Source organism: Sciurus vulgaris, assembly GCF_902686455.1.
Source record: "Sciurus vulgaris genome assembly, chromosome: 7".
Taxonomy (NCBI): domain Eukaryota; kingdom Metazoa; phylum Chordata; class Mammalia; order Rodentia; family Sciuridae; genus Sciurus; species Sciurus vulgaris.
The window spans coordinates 117,184,750-117,204,800 of NC_136467.1; the positions used below are offsets into that span (position 1 = coordinate 117,184,750).

The 20,051-nt window shown below is 55.1% G+C and overlaps 1 protein-coding gene across 2 annotated transcripts in view; it reads left to right on the forward strand.

The window, feature by feature from the left end:
- LOC306665873 (leucine-rich repeat and fibronectin type-III domain-containing protein 2) overlaps positions 1–17,306 on the forward strand; it is a 185,336-nt gene extending 168,030 nt beyond the window's left edge. For both annotated transcript variants that reach the window (XM_079147511.1, XM_079147510.1), the window contains one exon: positions 14,487–17,306. In XM_079147511.1, the coding sequence (XP_079003637.1) occupies positions 14,487–15,444 (958 nt within the window). In that variant the 3' untranslated portion in view covers positions 15,445–17,306. The remainder of the gene's footprint in view (positions 1–14,486) is intronic.
- Positions 17,307–20,051: the final 2,745 nt, after the last annotated feature.

A 20,051-nucleotide genomic window follows, 5' to 3' on the forward strand; every position in this document is an offset into this window, starting at 1 on the left:
GGATCGGGAGTTCAAGGCCAGCCTCATCAACTTAGCAAGGCCCTGAGCATCTTAGCAAGACTATGTCTCAAAAATAAAATACAAAAAGAGTTGGGGTATGGCTCTGCGGTTAAGTGCCCTGGGTAATCTCTGGTACCAGGATGGGGGGAGACTGACCCTCTGGGAAATTAGGGAACAAGCTAAAGATATAGCTAGGAAGTTGTGGAGTCAGGATTTAGCCCAGAGCCCAGGTCCCTTTGGTGCTAAATCTGTGTGTGTTCAGGTTTAGGGACCTGGTCCCTGCCTCCCCTCTGCCCTGCCATGGCTGTGCCTGCCCTTCCCCTTCCTCTTCTCTCGTGATGTTCTTGTGGAAATCTGGAATGTCAGAGGTGGGTGTTGAAGCACAGAGAAGGGAAGCGACTTGCCCCAGGTCACAGAGTGGTGGTGGCAGAGCCGCTATTCCAGTCTTGTGTACTTGGTCTGAACTTGGGTGTCTGGTGGGTGGGAACAGCTCTGTCCCCATCCTGCCTGCCTTGGGCTCCGAGGTTTAGACTCTGTCAGGGCCTGAGTGTGTCTGGATAGAGTGGCCTCCCAGCTGTCCATGGGAGGTCTCCCTCCTGAGGTCACATCTCCTCCTTTTGCTCCCTTCCTTTCTGCTCGCTGCAGATGAGGCGTCTGGGAGGATCAGCAGAAACAACTCAGAGAAGTGCTGAGTGGGCCGCACCTGACCACTGGTGGAGAGGGCATTTCTCCAGGGGGCCAGGCAGTGGGCAGATGACACAGCAGCTCTGCAAGCCAGATGACCAGCAGGTCATGCATCCTGGGGTCTGCCTCCAAGCACACAGCTTGCATCAGCCCCCAAGAAAGCACCAGCCAGTTTCTCTACCAAGCTTCATGCCCAGTGTCCTCGTTATCAGAAATGACAGATCACGTTGGTGCATGGTTTGCCACTTGCAGCCTGTCCAAGAAGGGGTGCGACTCTCTGGGTTTCTCAGCATCCCTGAGGGGTAGGTAGTAGTGTCGGCCATTCCTGTTGGAAAGACGAGAGAACCATCTTCTTGTCCAAGGTCACTCAGCCGGCAGATGGCGAGGCTGGATTTGAACCTGACCTTCAGATACCTGGTTTCATGGCCACAGTATTCCCCTGAAGGAGGGGAGGCTCCCTGGGCAGAGGGGTCAGGCAATCTGCCCAGGGTCACACAGCTCGTCGGTGCCAGCGCAGGTTTGAACCCAGGCGCAGGGGCCACAGATCACTGGGTTTTAATCTTCAGCGGCTCGAGTCTTCCTGGGCCTTGGATTCCTGCCACATCCGGCCCCGGAGCTGCCCAGTCGTCAACCCTCGGCAAGTATGGGGAGGAGCAAGCAGATGGCCAGGGACCACTCTACCCCCAGGCTTCTCCTCCGGTGCTGCCTGTGGCCCCGGATCTAACAGGGCCAGCCAGCCTCTGGGCAGCAGAGCAAAGCAGCCCCTGCCACACCGCCTGCCCCCACAGTGTTCCTCAGCCCTGCTGAAGCTACACACAGATTTCCGACAACCTCTGTTCTTCCTGTTCCCTGGCAGAATTTGCTTTGTGATGACATTTTCTTTTTCATAGGTACAAAATGTGCGTGCAGAACAGGGACCATTTTAACCACTTTTAAGTGCCAGTCCGGTGGCATTGAGTTCATTGGGGTTGTGTACCTATCACCTCCATCCATCTGGAGACGGATGGAAAGGCTGGGGTCGCCATCCCCACGTGAGACTCTGCACCCTTAAACAGCAACCACGTTCCCCCTCCGCCAGCCCCCAGGTCACCCTTCCACTTTGTCTCTATGCATGTGTCCACTCCAGGTCCTTTGTGTCCTTGTGTACTGTCCATTTGCACCTAATGTCTTCCAAGTTCATCCCAGTTGTAGTGTGTATTGGAATTTCACGAAACGTGGGGACAGTTTCGCAGATTGCACGTCACCTCTTACAGGGGCCGCGCTTGTCTTCAGTCTAAGTGTCGCTGAAGACAGCACTGGGGTAGCATTCTGAAGGCTGCTGCCGCTGGCTTTGCCCCGGGTGCTGCCCCATGGAATTATGGGTCTGTCGACGAGGTGAAACGTGCCATCGGGTTCCTGGTTGGGTGGTGTTGACTCGGCGCCAGTCGGTTGTTCTAGCGCATCTTGGACACAGCTGGTGGGGAGTCTTCATCTCGCACACTTCTATGTTTGCGACGAGGTGTGATTGAGCTGACACCTTCTGCGTTTTTCTGTAGCGATGATTTGTTGAGCAAACTGTTCTCAGCTCCTCCGGGAGATAAATGACAACTATTGTCACCGTAGCCATCATAGTCGTGGCCCTGAAAGACCCCGGGAGGGGACAGGTGTGTTTATCCCCATGCATGTTGTGTCTCACAGAGGGTTGGCATGGCTATCCCATGTCACATGTGAGGAAACTGAGAGGAAAAAATGACCAAGAGTCATAGCTGGGCAGAGGGAGGACTGGTCTTCAAAGAGGTCTCTGTCTGATTCCAAAGCCTCTAAGTCATGCCAACCCAGTCCTTGAGGGGGTGCAAATTGAGGACGAATGACTCACAGGGAAGCCCCACATCTGTGAAGACCTGGATGAAATCAGACAGACAGAGAGGGAGACAGAGGACAGAGGCCCTGCATGGGCTAGGCAGCTGGTCCGGGAGCTCAGCCCATGCCGACAGAGCTCAACTCTGAGGACAGAGAGAAATGTGTCTCAGGAGCAGGCCTGGGGTTGCACCGATTGCTCAGTGTGAGCCACCCATGGGGTGCTGCTCCCAGAAACCCAGTGTGGCCCTGGGAACAGGATGACCCAAGTGTGATGTCTGACAGGGAGAGTGTGGGGTCCAAACCCCAAATCCGTGGCGAGAGGGGAGTAGCTAAGAAGAATGCCGGCACTGTGCCTGGGAACAGCTGGGAAGGGGTGGGAGGCTTATTCTGGGGAAGTGAGGTGACAGTGGCCTCGCATTGGAGAAAATCAGCCGGTGTAAGAGAAAGAAATAGGAGCTTTTCAGGTGCCCACTGGGGTTGCACTAGGGACAGTGGGGACTGTCCTGGAGAGGGTAGTAGCAGGCTATCAGACTACAGCGCACCTGAGCTGGGAATCCAGAAAGGCCCCAGGCATTGCCCAGAACTGGGATGGGCTGCAGCAGATGGCACGTCCCTGGAAGTGCAGGAGCAGAGCGCTGTGGGCAGAGGGGACTGTGGTGAGGGACTGAGGAATCCGGTGGCTGTCAGGGTCCCTCTTGTTCCTGTGGTCTGAGTGGACATGGGCAGAAGAACCAGAAAGAAGCCTGTAGTCAGCTGCGAGTCAGCGAAGGCAGTACTGGATGGAAGGGCCCAGGAGGCCCAGGGCCTGCACCCAGACAGGCCACAGACCTCAGCCACGGGCCCCCAGGGGCTGTGTGCCTGCCTCACAGCTGGTACCCACGCACACCTGTGGTCATCTTCCTGTCCTCGCAGGGACCCACAGTGCCCTCAGTCAGGGTCACCAGCATGAACTGAGTATTGACTAGAGACCGATTTACAAGTACTGTCCGATTTACAAGGGTCAACTCATCCAGTCCCCACCACAACCCTGGGAGGGGCTCCAACACCTGCCCATTTTTTGAAGAGAAGAGGTTAAGTGGTGTGTCCAGGGTCACACCACTGGTCACTGGTGGCACTGGGTTTTGAGCCCCAGTAGTGATTATTAGCACCTGTCCACGACCTCCTAGCTTCCTCCTTTCCATGAAGGAGCACCCCAAAGGAGCACGCACCACACAGGCACAGGCAGCAGGATCTGCCCTGGTTCCCCCGCCAGGGAACACAGGCAGGGCCTCCCTAATGGGGAACTTCACCTGTCCCCAGGTAAGCTCTTATTCTGGGGAGATGGGAACAGAGGCAGCCTGCTGGGGCTTGGCTCACTGTGGCCTAATTTCCAGTAGTGGCCAGGGCTTTGTCCTGTGTCTGCTGAAAATGAGTAGCAAATCCTGCAAGTACCACACCCAAGATGGCTCCCTCAAGTGCCACACCCAATATGGCTCCCTGTGGTGGGCCGGGGGCAGCAGGACCAGGCATGGCCTGTCTTTAGCTTCCAGCGTGGCTAATGAGCACCAGGGATGCGTCTCTTTGGATTGTGTGGGTTAAGTATTGCCCACTCCTGTATGTGGCTGATCCTCACGCGGAGCTTCCTCTGTGCCAGACCCTGACCTGGGTTCTTCATGGATTATGACTGTCCAAATCCTCAGGATGCCCCACTGAGGGAGAGACAACGAATACCCCATTTTACATTTCTAGGAAACTAAGGCACAGAGGAGTTAAGACAATTGCCCAAGGCAAGGTGTCCGGCTGCTCTGTGGCAGAGCCACCACACCTGCTGCTGCCTTGGCTTCCCTTCCTGATGGCAAATTCCTGGGAAGGGTGACATCCTTGGCATGAGCTGCCCTGAACAGCACCTGTACGAGCCCACCAGCCTGGTGAGTCAAGGCCCACATAGAAAGTGACACTAGTGAGACCATTGTATGGGGTACGTGGATGAGGTCACCCAGTCAGACTTTCTCAGTGGAAATGCTCCCTAGGTGCCCTGTCCAGTGTGGTAGCTGCTGACCATGTGCGACTGTTATACACTTGCATGGTGGCTAGTACTACTAGGGGATTTTTTCCTATTTAACCTTACAGTGAAGTTGAATTTATTCATTTATTTTTATCTTTTTAGTACTGTGGATTGAACCCAGGGACACTTTGTCACCAAGCTACATTTCTAGCTCTTTTTAATTTTTTAATTTTGAGACAGGGTTTTGGTAAGTGGCTTAGGGCCTCCCTAAGTTGCTAAGGCTGTCCTCAAACTTGGGATCCTCCTGCCTCAGCCTCCGAGCCCCTGGGATTACAGTCGTGTGCCACTGTGCCCCATGAAGTTGAATTTAAATGTTCACAGGCAGCTGCTTTATTGAGCAGTGAAGATATAGAACATTCATTTGTCACTTTGACAAATGGCATAAAGTGCCTACTATGTGCCAAGTGTTGTTCTAGGCACTGGGAAATCTGTGAACAAAAGAGATAAAAAGTTCTGACCTCATGGAGCTGACATTCCAGTGGAAGGAGAGAAAGAGAGACATTGAACAGCAAGCATAGGAAGTGAGTGCTAATGCTTCCCAGGCCAAGAGCAATAGAGAAAAATGAACAAAGTAAAGGGCTTGGGGGAGCCAGGATGGAGGTGACCAGATGCCCACAGTCTTAAACAGGGTGATCAGGATGATCTCCCTGAGTTGACATTGGAGCAGAAGTTTGAAGGAGATAGGGTGTAAGCATCTAGCTACCTGAAAGAAGAGCATCTAGGCAAAGAGAACAGTTGGTTCAAAGGCCCTGTGGCAGAAGGCCCTGGGCGGGTCTGAGAAGCAGCAGGCAGTCCAGGTTACAGAGTGAGCAGGGGGAGTATTTGGGGAGGGAATAGTGAGTTGAGGGGCAGGTCAGCTGGGGCCTGTGCACTATGTGAGGGCTGAGTTACATGAGCTGGGCTTCACTGGGTGGCACTGAGCAGAGGAAGAACAGGCCTATGGTTCAACTGGATCCCTCTGACTGCTGCAGAGAAACAGCTGGGGGAGGAAGCAAGGGAGGACACCCAGAGGCCAATTCAGCAGGGGCTTGACCCTTAGCCTGCCTGTGGTCGCCAGGGCCGTGGGCAGGCATGTCTGGCTGCACTGAGGGGGAAGCCTTGGTTGGGGCGCTTCACCTCAGAGGCTCAGGCATGATGGAAGGAAGTGTCTCCTCCACTCTCTGACAGGTGAAGCGGCTGCCACTAAGGCAGGGACACTTGCAGGGGTCCCATGTTCTCAAGAGGGGCAAAGGCAGTGAGCAGGGTCAGAGCTGCCCTTTGCCCCTGGCCCTGGCTTGCAAGGTGATAAAAGGCCTCGAGGTCTCCCACACCCTCCGCATCATCCCACCCTGAAGAGTGGCCTGTGCCCTCTCCTGTTCTCACGCAGGGCCCTGTGTTTAGGCAAGGCCAGTGTTTGGCACCAGGAGAGGGAATGCCACGACCTGCACTGGTAATTCTGACAATTCTAACCACTCTGATCCCTGGACCAGAAACATCAAATGTGAGGCCAGGTTCCTCCACCACACTGTGCTCTGTCCCACAGAGTTCCAATGCAGCCTCAGAAGCCTTCTCAACAAACCCTTCAGCAAACCCTCTCACACCTGGCTCCTGGCTGCTACCTTGGTGACCTCATTTCCTACCACTCTCCCTTTCTATGTTTGTTCCAAGCATGCCACTGTTCCTGTCTCAGGGCCTTTGCACTGCCTTTGCATGCAGTTCCTCTGCCTGAAAACTCTGCCCCCATGTATGCACGTGGCTCCTTACTTCCCTTGGGCCTCCCGCCAGCATGTGTTCTAAAGCACTGAGACCACCCTCATCACTCCCTGGATCCCATCTCTGTCCCAATTGGCTATGTGACCTCAGGGAGTTCATTTAATCACTGTCTTTAAATGGGGAGCAAAAGCATTACATGTACTTTCCAGGGTTGTTGTGAGCATAGCGTGAGAAAATATGAGGGTTCTGGGTTTGCATTTGGCTGTGCACAAGACTCTGCAAGACCTTGAGCAAGTCTTGTCATAAACTGAGCCTCAATTTTAGCATCTGTAAAATGGGGCTAATAAGGGCACCTCCCTAACTGGCTACTATGTGAATTAAATTAGTTAATACACATAAAATACTCGAATGGTGTTTGACAAATAGTAAATGCTCAATAAATGTCAGCTGTTACTGCAAGGTAACATGTTTTCTTCTTTGATAATTGCTGTCAAATAGTTGGCTTGACTGGAAGATTTGCTTCCTGCCAAAATCTGGTTCTGCTCAGTTCAATTCAAGGTAATACAGAACAGTCATCCCTTGATGTCTGAGGAGAATTGGTTCCAGGACCCCTGCGGTACCCAAATCCACAGATGTTCAGATCCCTCATATGGAATGACATAGTATTTGCATATAACCGACACATATCCTTCTGGGTACTTTACGTCATCTCCAGATTATTCACAATACCTAAGACAATGCAATAATAATGCTAAGAACAAGAGTCTGTGCACAAACAGATTTTTCTTCCAAATATTTCCAACCCATGGTTGGTTGAATTTGAGGGTAGAATCTGAGGACTGGGGGGAGGGCCCAGGGCATAAGGAAGATCAAGCTTGGTGGCCTGGCAGGCCTGTGCAGGCAGCCTCTCTACCCAGCCTCTGTTTCCTCATCTGCAATGTGGGGCTAACTATGCCTGCACCATAGTGTGCAGAATGAGAGACCCTGTCTGCTGGAAGTGTCAGCCACACAGGAAGTACCCCCTGAAGGGTGTGCGAGATAGACCCGGCCAATCTCCTCTCCTGCCTTGCGTTTGTGCGGGGAAGCAAACAGATCCCTTTGGGGCTTGGTGGAAGGGGGAGAGGCTGCAAAGTCAGGGCCTCCTGTCTTGGTTTAATGAGGCCCTTTCATGTGGTCTGAGATGTGGAGGTGGCCGAAGAGGTTGGCAGGCCAGCCGGTCCATGAAGGGCTGGTAATGAGGACGCAGAGTCAGGGAAGGGGAGCAAGGAGCTTGATGTGGCCTTGCCAAATTAGTGCTGGGCTCAGCAGGCATCAGCTGTGTGCATCCTCGGGGAGGTGAGGTGAGGGCAGAGCTTCTGGAAGGGGAGGTGCAGGGGGAGCTGAGGGATGGGTCAGGAGGAACCCCAAAGGCAAAAGAGGGTGTCTGTCGACAAGTTAGGAAAGGAAGGAACCCCTCTCAGCACCCACTTCCTTCTGGCACAAATGCGCCCCAGGTGTCCCCCACCTGGTGCCACAGCTGCACACACCAGCCCCTCGGCTGACGGGACTTCTCTCGGGGGCTGCCTTCGACGGGGAGGTGCACTACTGCTGAAAACTGCTGCAAAAATGCACAGCCTCAGACATCACAGAATGGCTGTCTTGCCCTGACGTCCAGGCTAGGTGGGACACCCTCCTCACGCGCAGGCTCAGGTCTGGTCTCCAGCGCCCCTCAGGCCTTCTCAGAGTCAGGTTATCACCAAGGTCCAGGGAGAAAGGGAAGAGGCACATGGGGGAGGCTGCGCTGCTCTTAGAAGGCCCAGCACACACAGTGCCCCTCAGTCCATTTGCCAGAATAGACTACTTGGACATCCCTAGCTGAAGGGAGGCTGGGGAAGTCTGGAGGGAGGCCCCAGTTGGGGAGAGTGGTTGTGGTAGCTGCTAGGCTTTACCAAGAGGCCTGGGTGGGAACTCAGAATCCCCCCATTCCTGTTCCCATTCCCAAGCCTGGTCCCTGAGGCCCCAGAGGTGCATTCTGGATGGTAAATTGTGCCACTAAGAAAGAGCAGGCCCAGCCTGCAGATGTCTCTGGGAGGTCACTTGGGGCGATCCCTCAGAGGGTCAGGGAATGTGGGAGCCAAGGGGGCTGGGCCTGGGTGGAAGAGGGGCAGAAGAGTGGCTAATGCTGCCTGGGACTAGACCTTATGTACGGCACGAGGCCACACCTCCGCGCGCGCGCGCGCGCACACACACACACACACACACTCTCACACGCTCACACACTGACTCACCTACACACCTGCACTCATGCACCCCAAACCCACACATGCACATCCGTGAACGGTCTTCAGGAGCCCATGCAGTGAGCCTTGAGGACACAGAAAATTCTCTGCAGATCGATCCCAGGCCAGCTGTGTCCGAGAGCCCAGCACTAGTCACCAATGAGTCTCAATAAGCCCCTCCCCCATGCACAGAGGGACTCAGCCCTCAGCACCTAACCAAGCACACATCCCCAAGGAGCATCCCCCAGTCTCCATGCCATAAAGTGGGGCAGCACAACCCTGTCCTCAAGGGGGAGGCAGCACGGACCAACAGTCGCCAGGGAAGGGCCCGACAGGAAGGCACGGGGGCTGAGAAGGCAGGCAGGGCACTCTCTGGCTGGGGTCAGAAATGATATCTGCACCAGGCCTCAAAGGATGAGGACCCTGGGTGGAGAAGGAGGAGGCCTTTCCAGGAAGAGGAACCGTCCCATGCAATGGGACCAACCTGTGCCTTCACTGGCCCGCCCCACCTGGCAGCGGGAAGGAGGCCCCCGCTGGAATTCCCCCAGGCGGAGCCGGGATGTGAAGCCGCTGGCAGGGAGGAATGACAGCCTAATCCCCGAACACAAGCAAAAGATGGCGTGGATAGGACACTGGCATCCGTGTCAAAGCTATCTCCTATGTCATTCAGGATTCAGTCAGAGGGGGGAAAGGAGCCCTGCACGTCTTTCAAAAGAGAATTCAGAGCAAGGACTTGTGCGGATGATGGACTGACTGGGAGTCACCCAGGAGACAGTGAGCATCACAGATGAGTCCCATCCAAGGTTGGAAAAGCGAGGGGTGTTGGTATCAGCAGGATGGGGATCCAGATCTCTCTAGAAGGAGCTGGAACCTGGGAGCTGACCTCCTAGAGGGGACTCAGCCTATCAAAGAGAAAACCTTTGAAAAAGAAGAGGAAGAAATACCACCCCCAGCTTCTCCCTCTTCACACCCTGCGGTCTTTCCTGCACCTGCACTGGCCACCTGGACCTGGCAGCCCCAGGGCGCAGGAACCTGGGAACAGCAAGGGGGTCTGGGAAATGTAGTTCCCTGGCATGCAGGAGCTGCGGAGCGGGCAGGGGAAAGAGAGGAGGAGATTTGGGAGAAAACAGTAGCATGACTGGTCCACTCTTGCCTATGAATTCCTCTTAAACTTCTGGGGTCAGCTGTAGATTTGTGTGACAGTGTTAAGCTGAATGAACAAATGCCAAATGAATAATAACAGAGAGGGTGGGGGAGAGAGAGAGAGTGACTCAGAAACAGCCATTTAGGCCAGCTTTGTTTTCCTGGGTAGGCACTGGGATTGCGATTTCAAATTGTGTTTTAGAGTGTGTGAGCTTAATTAAATTTAACACGTTGGAGCAACTTAACTTAAAATAGCAATTCATATTTTCTGCTAACAGAGATGTCGCCAGTTTATATGATGGAGAAAAATGCATCGGGGGTTCTGGAATGTGTTTTTCATACCCAGGCCAAGACCTCTGGCTATTCAGTTAATGTCATTGTCCCCTGGGGTTCACTCTCCCCTCCTGCACCGTGCTGTGGAGGAAGGCTGGCCAGTGCCACTCAGGGTCTCTGCCTCCAGTAGGCTTCCTCCATGGAGAACAGACACAGAAGGCTGGGCAGGGAAGAGCCAGGTTGGGCTACTTGTCTGTCTGGTCCCCACTCTGGGAAGCTGCCCTGGAAGCTTGTGTGTGTCACTCAAATCCTGTAGCTATTGTATCTCAGTGAGGGGGATTTTGACCCAAGAGGACAGGCAGGAGTGCTTGGAGACATTTTTGGTTGCTAGGGCTGGGTGTGCTCTGGAATCCAAGGACTGGAGGCCAGGATGCTGCAAACATCCTGCAGAGCAGAGGGCAACCGGCACGGCCATGACCTAGCCAGGCCAGGGGTCCTTCGGGCTGAGGCTAAGAAACTGTGCTCTCACCGGGTGCTTCTCAGAGCCCTCCCAAAGGGCCAGCTGGTCTTCCCGATCTGTTGTAGACCAATGCTTTTGTAGCTATGGGATAGAAATTAGAAAAAGTCGTCATGCGCTTGGATGTGACACCCAGTGCCAAGTGGCTATACAACTGTATGCCTACTCTGAATTTCTGTGCAGCCGATCACAGAGCAGGAGCAAACAGTTTATGGAGCAGCGTTCACTTGCGGGCCATCCTATGAGCAGGACCCACTGTGTGATTCTCTGTCCTTCACGGGACAGCAGGGGGTGACAGCTCCTAGCCACTAGCCTTGGGTTACTGCCTATTCCCCTGTGGCCCCCATGCCTATCTACTCCTTTGCAATGGGTCCTTTGTAAATACCCTCGGGAATCATCTCTCCGAGACGAGACTTCTGCCCTGTAGGATTCTGGGATGTTTTCAAACCTGAGTAAGAAAAGTTAGAGGGTGTGTAGGTGGGAAAACAAGGAGGTGATGTGCAGCCTGGGGCTGAGACTGTCCCTTGAATGTCATGCCTAGCCCTTGACTAGCATGCCAGTGGCCAGGGACACAGCCACAGTCCTGTCTTGGGTGGAGCACTCTGGAGATGGTGGCGCTGAGATGGACTTCTGAGGAGCACGCCCCATGCAGAGCACCGAGCCCCCATCTGGACCGGAAATGGAGAGGCCCAAGCAAGGCGTGCCTGTGGAGTTGTGAGGCAGGGGCCTTCAGAGGGAGGACCACGCCAGAGGCACAGGCAGGCAGGCATCGGGGGAATCCAGGCTCCCAGTCCACCAGGATCAGCCCATGGTGTTGCTGGGGGTGTCCTGGGGGGTACAGAGCATGGGGGTGGCAAGTGAAATTGAAGCATGCCCATTCCATGTGACTTTCATGCAGCTTGTCCTTGCAGCCTGGAGCCAGGAGCCATCTTGGTATAGATTAAGAAGTGTGGGATCCCAGTGGACCCCATCTCTGCTCCATCATCCCCCAGGGAAAAGTGCAAACTCTTCGGCCTCCTCTTCTTCTGTGTGGGAATGATGCTAACTTCCTTAGGGGGTTGCAGGAGCTTCGTTGAGATAATACATGAGAACTTCCTAGCACGAGGTAAGGACTCCGCAAGTCCTGGGTTTTGGTACTAGCAAAGATGAACGTGACCTTGCCAGCAGGGGCCTTCTGAGTCAGCTGCTCTCGCTCTCCTTAACACTTTTTGCCCAGGTGCACGCGAGTGTGCAACACACACGCCCCAGACCCCCCAACACCACATACACACACACAGACCTCAGACACACTCACACACACACACACACACACACACACACACGGGAAGAGGAGTCAGAAGTTGCCTCCTTGCTCTCTGTCCTGGCACCGGGAAGCAGGCTTTTTCCTCCTGCCTCATTGCTGGGCCAGATACCAGGCTGAACCTGCAGCCCTCGTGCCAGCAGCCTGCCAAGAACCAGCCTCAGCTGCTGACAGCTACACGGGCAGCAGGGCCTGAATAGCTTTTATCGCTGTATGACTTCCCTGATTTGGGGTGCGGCAGGAGAGAGGGGGCAGGCAGGGCTCCTCACAGACACCCAGGGATGGCAGGAGGACGAGCAGCGGCTAGGAGGAGTGGAGGCCGCGGAGCCACAGGCCAGAGCTGGGCCCCCTCGGGAAGGTAGCTTAACCGTCCTGTGCCTCTGTCTCTTACCTGTAAAGTGGAGATGACGTCATAGTAACTACCTCCGAGTAATTGGGAGGATGACACGAGAAGGAACCTCCGTGAAGCTCTGAGGATGGAGCTGGCACAAGGCAAGGCCTGGGGCAGCTGTTCTCACGCCACTGCCATTTTATTAATGACAGCGGTAGTAGTCATGTCTGCCTCCCAGGAGGCAGGGACACATGGAGATGACCTCGGGGGTCAGGGGGCAAGTCCTGTGCTGGGGTGGCTGGGAGCGTTAAATGCAGGAATGAGGTGGGTTAGGGACACAGCACGCCCCCTCCCCCCGGGCTCTGCTCTGTCAACATCACCCCGATGGCTCTGGGCGGAAGACGGCAGAGATTCCCAGCCCGCTGCAGCTAGGCGGCTCTGCACGTCCCCTTTGCTTACCTACCATCTCTACCTCCCACTGCAGAAGGAGCTCCAGGGCAGTGGCTACCCAAGAGCTGCTGAAGAGCAAGCTGACGGGCACAGGGCACTCGGGAGCCTGGCACACAGGTGCCAGGCGCTAGTTGCTCTTACCCTTGGCATTGTCCTGGGTGTGCTCAGCTCCTGCCTTGCCAAGTTGCATCCTTACCCCCCAGAAGGAGGAACTGCACTTGGGGATCACCAGTGTCCCCTGCAGCACTGGCCACACAGGGATTCTTGGGCCCTGCCCAGTAGCCAGGGTTCCTGCCAATGAAGGGTGAGCTGCAGTGGGCTCTACAGGACTTGAAATGAAGAAACATGTCCCATATCCAGCACTCCGGGAGGAACAAGCCCAGACTGTGGTCCTAGAAGCTGAAGTTAAAGTCCCCAAACTGCCTCATCCCAGTCGTCCCAGCTGTGTGACCTCTGGTAAATCACTTACCCTCTCTGAGTCTCAACCATTCCTCCTCTGTGAAATGAGAGCACTAAGCACTCTTTCACAGGAGGGCCTCAGTGCCAGGTAACACTGAGGCTGGGGAATCCTTGGACAGATCCACCTCTCCTCCCTTCTGGCCTCTTCTGCCCCAAGCCCTGTGGGGTACGGTGGGGCTGGCAGGCCTTTCCCCAGGTGTGGCTTTCCCAGCATCACCACACAGGAGGCAAGGGGGACGGCAGAGCCTCCAGGGTGGCACCCTGACGGGATGTCAATACCTGCCTGTCAGCCTGCCCTCTGTGCAGGCTTCCCAGGTGGAAGTGTTCAGGCCTCAGGATTTCATATCTGAGGTCTCAATTAGCGAGCCTGACGTGGGGCTCGAAGAGCCGATAGAGCCTGTTCTTTCTCAAGTCCCAGTGAACAGGAGGGGGCTGGAGGAGGAGAGGGGCTCCCAGGGAAGCTACAGGGCGCTCCTTCAGGCCAGGTGGGTATTTCTGCAGGAGCATTTACAGGTGACCCAAGTGTCATCTCTGCAAACAGAAGCCTGACCCCCTGATGACACATCAGGCTTCGTGTCCCTGCTTCTACCTGGAAGGGCCAGGCAGGAGGGGCCCAGGCTGCAGTGTGGGGCCCACTGCCCCCATCAGACTCCCTGGAGGAGGAGGCCCCAGCAGGGTCCTTGTGCAGAGACTTCCCCCAGGGCTGCTGGGCCAGAGGGCCTGCTGAGGCTTGGATGGAGGGGAGGGGCTGTCCCTTCCCTCTGGGAGGCAGGACAGCTCTCCTCTCTCCTTTTCTCTGACCCCTGGTGGCCCCAGTTCTCTTCTGCTTAGACCGGCCCCCTCCCCAGCCCCACAGGCCACAGCAGCAAACACCACCCTCCTGAGTCAGGAGAGAGCCTGGCAGGTGAGGGTAGTGCTGGCGGCCTGTCTGGCAGGGCACACACCTGGCCCAGAGAGGGCTCAGTGCTGGTGGTCCCGAGGAGCCTCGGAGGACGGGACAGGCTGGAGCAGGGCAGGGCTGACCTGACTCTCCCCCAACTTCCCAGAGGCCTGAGGTGTTTGCAGCAGGTCCGGAGGGGTGGCTGGGGCCCTTTGTCTAAGTCCTGTTTCTTCACTCCTTTAATCTCTGCCTCTGGTGTCTCCCTCTGCTCCTCCCTGTGTGTCCTCCCTGCACTGTCCCCTGTTGCTCTTCTCACCTCCGTGATCCTTGCTCACCCTGCTTCCTCTGGGTGGCTTCCTCCCCTGACCTCCGCTGCTGTGTCTCTCCTTTCCCCAACTTCCTGCCTGGCTACCCCTCCACCCTCTCTTCCTGCCTGCTTCCTTCCCTGGGTCTCTCTCCCCACGGCCATGCCTATCACGCTTGCCCCTTCCTCCTCTCCTCACCTGTCTCCCTTTTCCTGACCCCACTCTCCCTGTTGCTGTTACTCTTGTGTCCCGGTCGTCACCTGGCCCTTCCATGGCACCCTCCCTTACCCTGTGTCTACCTCCCTCCCCAGGATGATCCCAGCCTCCAACAAGGCCTTCGTGGTCAACAACCTGGTGTCGGGGACAGGCTACGACCTGTGCGTGCTGGCCATGTGGGATGACACGGCCACGACCCTCACGGCCACCAACATCGTGGGCTGCGCCCAGTTCTTCACCAAGGCTGATTACCCGCAGTGCCAGTCCATGCACAGCCAGATCCTGGGCGGCACCATGATCCTGGTCATCGGGGGCATCATCGTGGCCACGCTGCTGGTCTTCATCGTCATCCTCATGGTGCGCTACAAGGTCTGCAATCAGGAGGCCCCTGGCAAGATGGCAGCTGCCACTGTCAGCAACGTGTACTCACAGACCAACGGGGCCCAGCCTCCGCCCCCGGGCAGCGCGCCTGCAGGGCAAGCCCTGCCGCCGCCGCCCAAGGTGGTGGTGCGGAACGAGTTGGTGGGCTTCAGCGACTCTTCTTCTTCCAGCTCGCTGGGCAGCGGGGAGGCTGCGGGGCTGGGACGGGGTCCCTGGAGACTTCCACCCCCCGCCACCCGCCCCAAACCCAACCTTGACCGCTTGATGGGGGCCTTTGCTTCCCTGGACCTCAAGAGTCAGAGAAAGGAGGAGCTGCTGGACTCCAGGACTCCAGCGGGGAGAGGGTCTGGGACATCAGCCAGGGCCCACCACTCAGACCGAGAGCCACTGCTGGGGCCCCCGGCCGCCCGGGCCAGGAGCCTGCTCCCCTTGCCCTTGGAGGGCAAGACCAAGCGCAGCCACTCCTTTGACATGGGGGACTTCGCAGCTGCGGCTGCGGCAGCAGGAGGGGTCGCTCCCGGTGGTTACAGTCCTCCTCGGAGGGTCTCAAACATCTGGACGAAGCGCAGCCTTTCCGTCAATGGCATGCTCTTGCCGTTCGAGGAGAGTGACCTGGTGGGGGCCCGGGGGACTTTCGGCAGCTCCGAGTGGGTGATGGAGAGCACGGTGTAGCCCCCCGGGACCCTCCCTCCCACCCTGGAGGAGTGGGAGAAGTAGGGCAAAGGACCGGTACTGGCAAGTCTTGTGGAGTTTCCATGGTGATGTTTACATCCAGGGGCAATTTCGTCTCCCTGTCAAGGCCTCTCGTCCCCCCCCCGCCCCCCGCCCCCGTGTCACCTTCCCAGGCCCGTCCCCACCACCCAGCAGGGTGTGCTCAGGGAATGTGACTCCCTCAAGTGTCCGCTGAGCCCTGAGTGTTTGGCGAGGCGGGACGCCCGTCTTTCTGATCACACATGTAGCGACGACGAGGAGCAAGGGGCTTCGGATTGCTCATGGGTCCAGAGCTGTTTTCATTTCTAATTTATGTTTCCATTTCCCAGACTCCTTCTCTTCATGCACACCGATAACCGAGAGAATTTCCTCTACATGAGAAAGAGCCCTCCCTGGCTGTGGGTGACCACGGCCACTTGGCTAAGGCATGGGGACGACTGTGCTGTCTTGTTGGGAGAAGAGTGTGGAGTCCCCTGCCCAGAGCCCTCATTGCCCCCAGCCATCCCCAGGCCCTGCTCTGGGAGGCAGGAGAGGCTGATGCTGACAGTGTCCTCTGCTTCTCAAACAGGACACTCTCGCCCAGCACAGGGGCTTAAGCCAGAGGGTGACCTCCAGGACTGACATGTGGGCAGAGAGGGGGCTCTAGCCTGTAGGGCATAAGGGTCTTGCTCTGGGGTTGCTTTGGGGATTTGCCTCTTTTTCCTGGGAAGCTGGGACAGGAAGTTTCCATGAGCATGTGCTGGCTGAGAAGGGTCTTCTTAAGAGAAGTGGGGTAGCCAGGGGGCAGCAGACGCTGAGCCCAGAGCTCTGGGAGTGGTTTCCTGAGCCACAGGAATAACCAGTTGAATAACAGGGGCGAGGACATTTTCTGTGTAGATCTCAATTTCCTCACTGGGAAAATCCAGGAATGGTACTGGAAGACCCCACCTCCTTTCCAGTCTCAGGACTCATTGGCTTTCCCCAACTCTAGTGTATGGTGTCCAGCTCAGTGGACCAGGGGCACCAGCTGCCAGAGCAGTCCCTATCCTCTCTGGACACAGAGGGAACATTCTAGATGTTTGAGTGGAAATTGAATCATAGTTTTAGACTTGGGAAGGTGTTGTGATCATCCCACCCTCATCCCTTCCTGCCTCTCCCAGAGAGCAGAGACTGGCCCACCGTCTCATAGAGCATTAATGACCAGCCAGGGCAGGGCCAAGGCTGCCTACCTCCTGGGGGCGTTGGGATACATGCCCCAACTAGAGCAGTTAGTTCTGTGTCCCTGGTCTGTCCCACGTCTGTTCCTGAGGAAGATGGCTCAGGATGGGATGTAGGGTGCCTTCCGGATGGCTCCCTGAGGAGGACCCTCCCCTAGAGATGGCAGGGTGGGAGGGGAGGCTCAGGCTCTGTCCACCTAGGGTTAACCCAATCCCAGAGAGCTGGGGAGAAACGCCCGTGGACAAACCTGGATGGCGTTCCCCGCATCTCCGTTGCCCAGGGCCTGTGCCTCCTTCTAGGTCTTATTGCCAACGTACTACCTCTCCCTCCCTTGGTCTCCCCAGTTCATTCCTCCTTCCCCCAAGCCTCCTCCATGGACTTCCACCCTATTTCTCTTGTTCTTCTCCCTCCTTCTTCCACTTGCCAACCACACGGTGTAAAAAGCACACAGGTAAGACCATTCTGGGCTTGGTAAAAGTTCTGATGGGCTCAGACCTGATGCTGAGCGGCTCTCCGCGGCCCTTCCTAGGCACCCGCGGGTGGAGGCGGGGCCACCTGCAGGGTGGAGGCGGGGCTACCTGCAGGACCGCCTTCTGGCTCCCGCGCGCCCCTCCTAACCCAGTCGGTGCCCTACCTCCCTCTCGGTCCTCCTTTTCCTTTCTGTCGCTCTGCCTTCCCCAGCCCTCTCTGGTTCTGACAAGTCATTAGCAGATCAGGCCAGTCTCTTCCAAGACTCCAGGTTCATTCTCCAAGCCAACCCCAGTGCCAGGGGGATATCCCTTCCTGTCGGGGTGGTACCCACAGAATTGGGCGACTCGAAGGGAAATCTCTCCCCGTCCCTTTGCCCTCCCCCCTCCTCCTCTTTTCCTTCTCGGTGACTCTTTCCCATTCACCCCATCCAAACGTAGCCATTGTGGAAGTGGTCTCAGATGCCACCCGTCGTTTTGCCTTTGTCAGACCCGCAGGGGGCTGTGGTGGACAGCGGAAGGGGAGGACCCAACTCACTGTCTGTGCCCCTCAGCGGGCCGAGCTCTGTCGTGACACGATATGTACTTGCTCTTTTGATTGTCATGTTTCTGACTTGGGGGTTGGGAAAGCAACATTCCTGTGGTCAGAATATAAATGCCAATCTTCTCAAAAAAAAAAAAAAAAAAAAAAAAAAAAAAAGATAAAAGTACAGTCAAATGTATGGTTTTCAAAACAGCTACCAACCACTCTTCCTGGGAGGGAGGTAAAAACAAACCACATTCTCCTGTCTGTGAATGTCTGCTGTTCATTTCTCTGGAAACTCTGGGTTTTCTAAAGATGACTTTGAAGTGGCATTTTCTCTGGCACCTGTGTGTGTTACTGCCCGGCGAGAGCTTGCTTCCTGCCAAGTTCATATACAAGATGCGTGCGTTTTCTGAAATAGAGGGTGGGGCCGTCCTCCCGGAATAAAGCCAACTTTGGAGTGAAGTTCAGGTGGAGAAGGGAACAGTCCATTGCCCCCCACGCCCTGACTGCCCACCTTCTCTCTTCCCTGATAACACCAGCCTCCCAGCCCTCCCTACCTTTCCAGGACCGCGGCCACCACCGCATCTGGCCACTAGGGGCGCAGGGGTACTTTCCCTCCGTTTTGGTGGCCTCCTGCATGGTGTTTTCAAAGGGTCTTTTACCAGAGACAAACCAACACTCAAACCCAAAGTATAGGAAGAAATGAGCTTCCTGAACACAGCTCCCCAGCGCCGGATCCTGTCTATGTCTGCCTCAGTGCCTCCCATAGGGATCAGATGTGAGCCACTCTGTAATTTTAGACTTCCTTGTTCATAGCGGTGAGACAGGTGAAATTAACATTATATATATATATATATGTTTTTTTTTAATTTAATCCAATCTATTTCAACATGCAATCATTGTGAAATTAGTAAAAAGACAATTTACAATTTTTTTTAATACCAAGTTTTGGAAAGCTGGGGTGTATCCTCCACACATGGCACATCTCCATTCAGATTAGCCAACTTTAATGCACTGGCCCCTGAATTGGAGAGCACAGCTCTAAACCTACAGCAATTGACTTGAAAGCAACTTTTGGAAGATGAGGGAGCTGAATGCTTAATAAGTACCTTCAGTTTCCAGGTACTGCGCTAAGTGCCTCGCAGACTTTTCTTACTGAACCCTTTCTACGTTTCTTCAAGGGAGATGTTATTATGCCCTTTTAAAAAATAAAGCAACTGAAGTCCAGAGGTCTGTGACATCACACTGCCCTGCTTTCTCCCTTCAGCCTGTTAAAGGTTGTATTCTACACTGATGGAACTTCCCAACTTTGGTCTGTGAATTAGCTTCCAGTTCTGATAGAATCCTCAGTTTTGACTCCAGGTGAGAACCCCTTGGTCAAGTGGCTCATTCATACCTCATGCTGACCTCCCCAGCTCTTCTTGGCTTGGAACACACTCTTCCTTTGGCCAGGAATCTTCCTCCAGGATTCAGACTGCCTTGCTTGGCCCACCCCGTGGTCACCCTTTTGCCTGCCTTGGTGATCTCTGGGTTAATGAGCCTTCTCTTTCCAGTCTCCTTGGGTTCCCTCTGCCCTGAGAGCCTGTAACTTTGCCCCTGGAGATAAAACCCTCACACCAGCTTTCCTACAACCAAACCTATCTTCTCACCTCTTTCTGCTCCAAAACACTGTCCCTCTCAGGGGAGATACCTACCCATCCAGATCTGCTCTCCTGACAGCTCCTCGTCTTTGGCAGAGGAGAGATGGCAGAGATGGAGAGAAGCTGATTTTCAGGTGTTCTGGCAGACAGTTCGGTCCCTTGCCCACCTCCTTGATAATGATACAGCTCAGGCTCCCCTCAGAGGAAATGTTTTTCATTTTTCCATCAAAACAGTGTTGAAATTCTACCAGATCTTAGGCACACTTTTTTTTTTTAAAGGGTTATAATTTTCAGTCAGGTAAGAGAAAGGTCACTGTGTCAGATTTTCCCCTTCCAAAAATGGAAAGGAACTATCTTCCAAAAGCATGAAGTATTGATTGCTCATAAGCACAGCCCAAGTGCTCCCATGACTTCTGATCTCCAAGTGTCTACCATGAAAGTCTCAGGGCTTCAGCAAGCTGGGGTGGGGGCTTCCTCTGCTCTGACAGCTACTGGGATTTCTGCAAACTGTTGCTGGAAAAACAGCATATTCAAAAGAAAAGACAGTTGGCAGGCAGCCCTAGAAAAACCTGAACATGGAGCTTTAAAACCACACCTAGATTCCCAAACTCACCTGTCTCATGAGATGCTTTTGGTGACAGGAAAAGTTTGTTGAGCCATGACAGCTTCTCACAGTTGACTACCTCGCATAACAGAACCAAATCCACCGAAGTTGCTCTCCCAACATGTAAAAAGAAC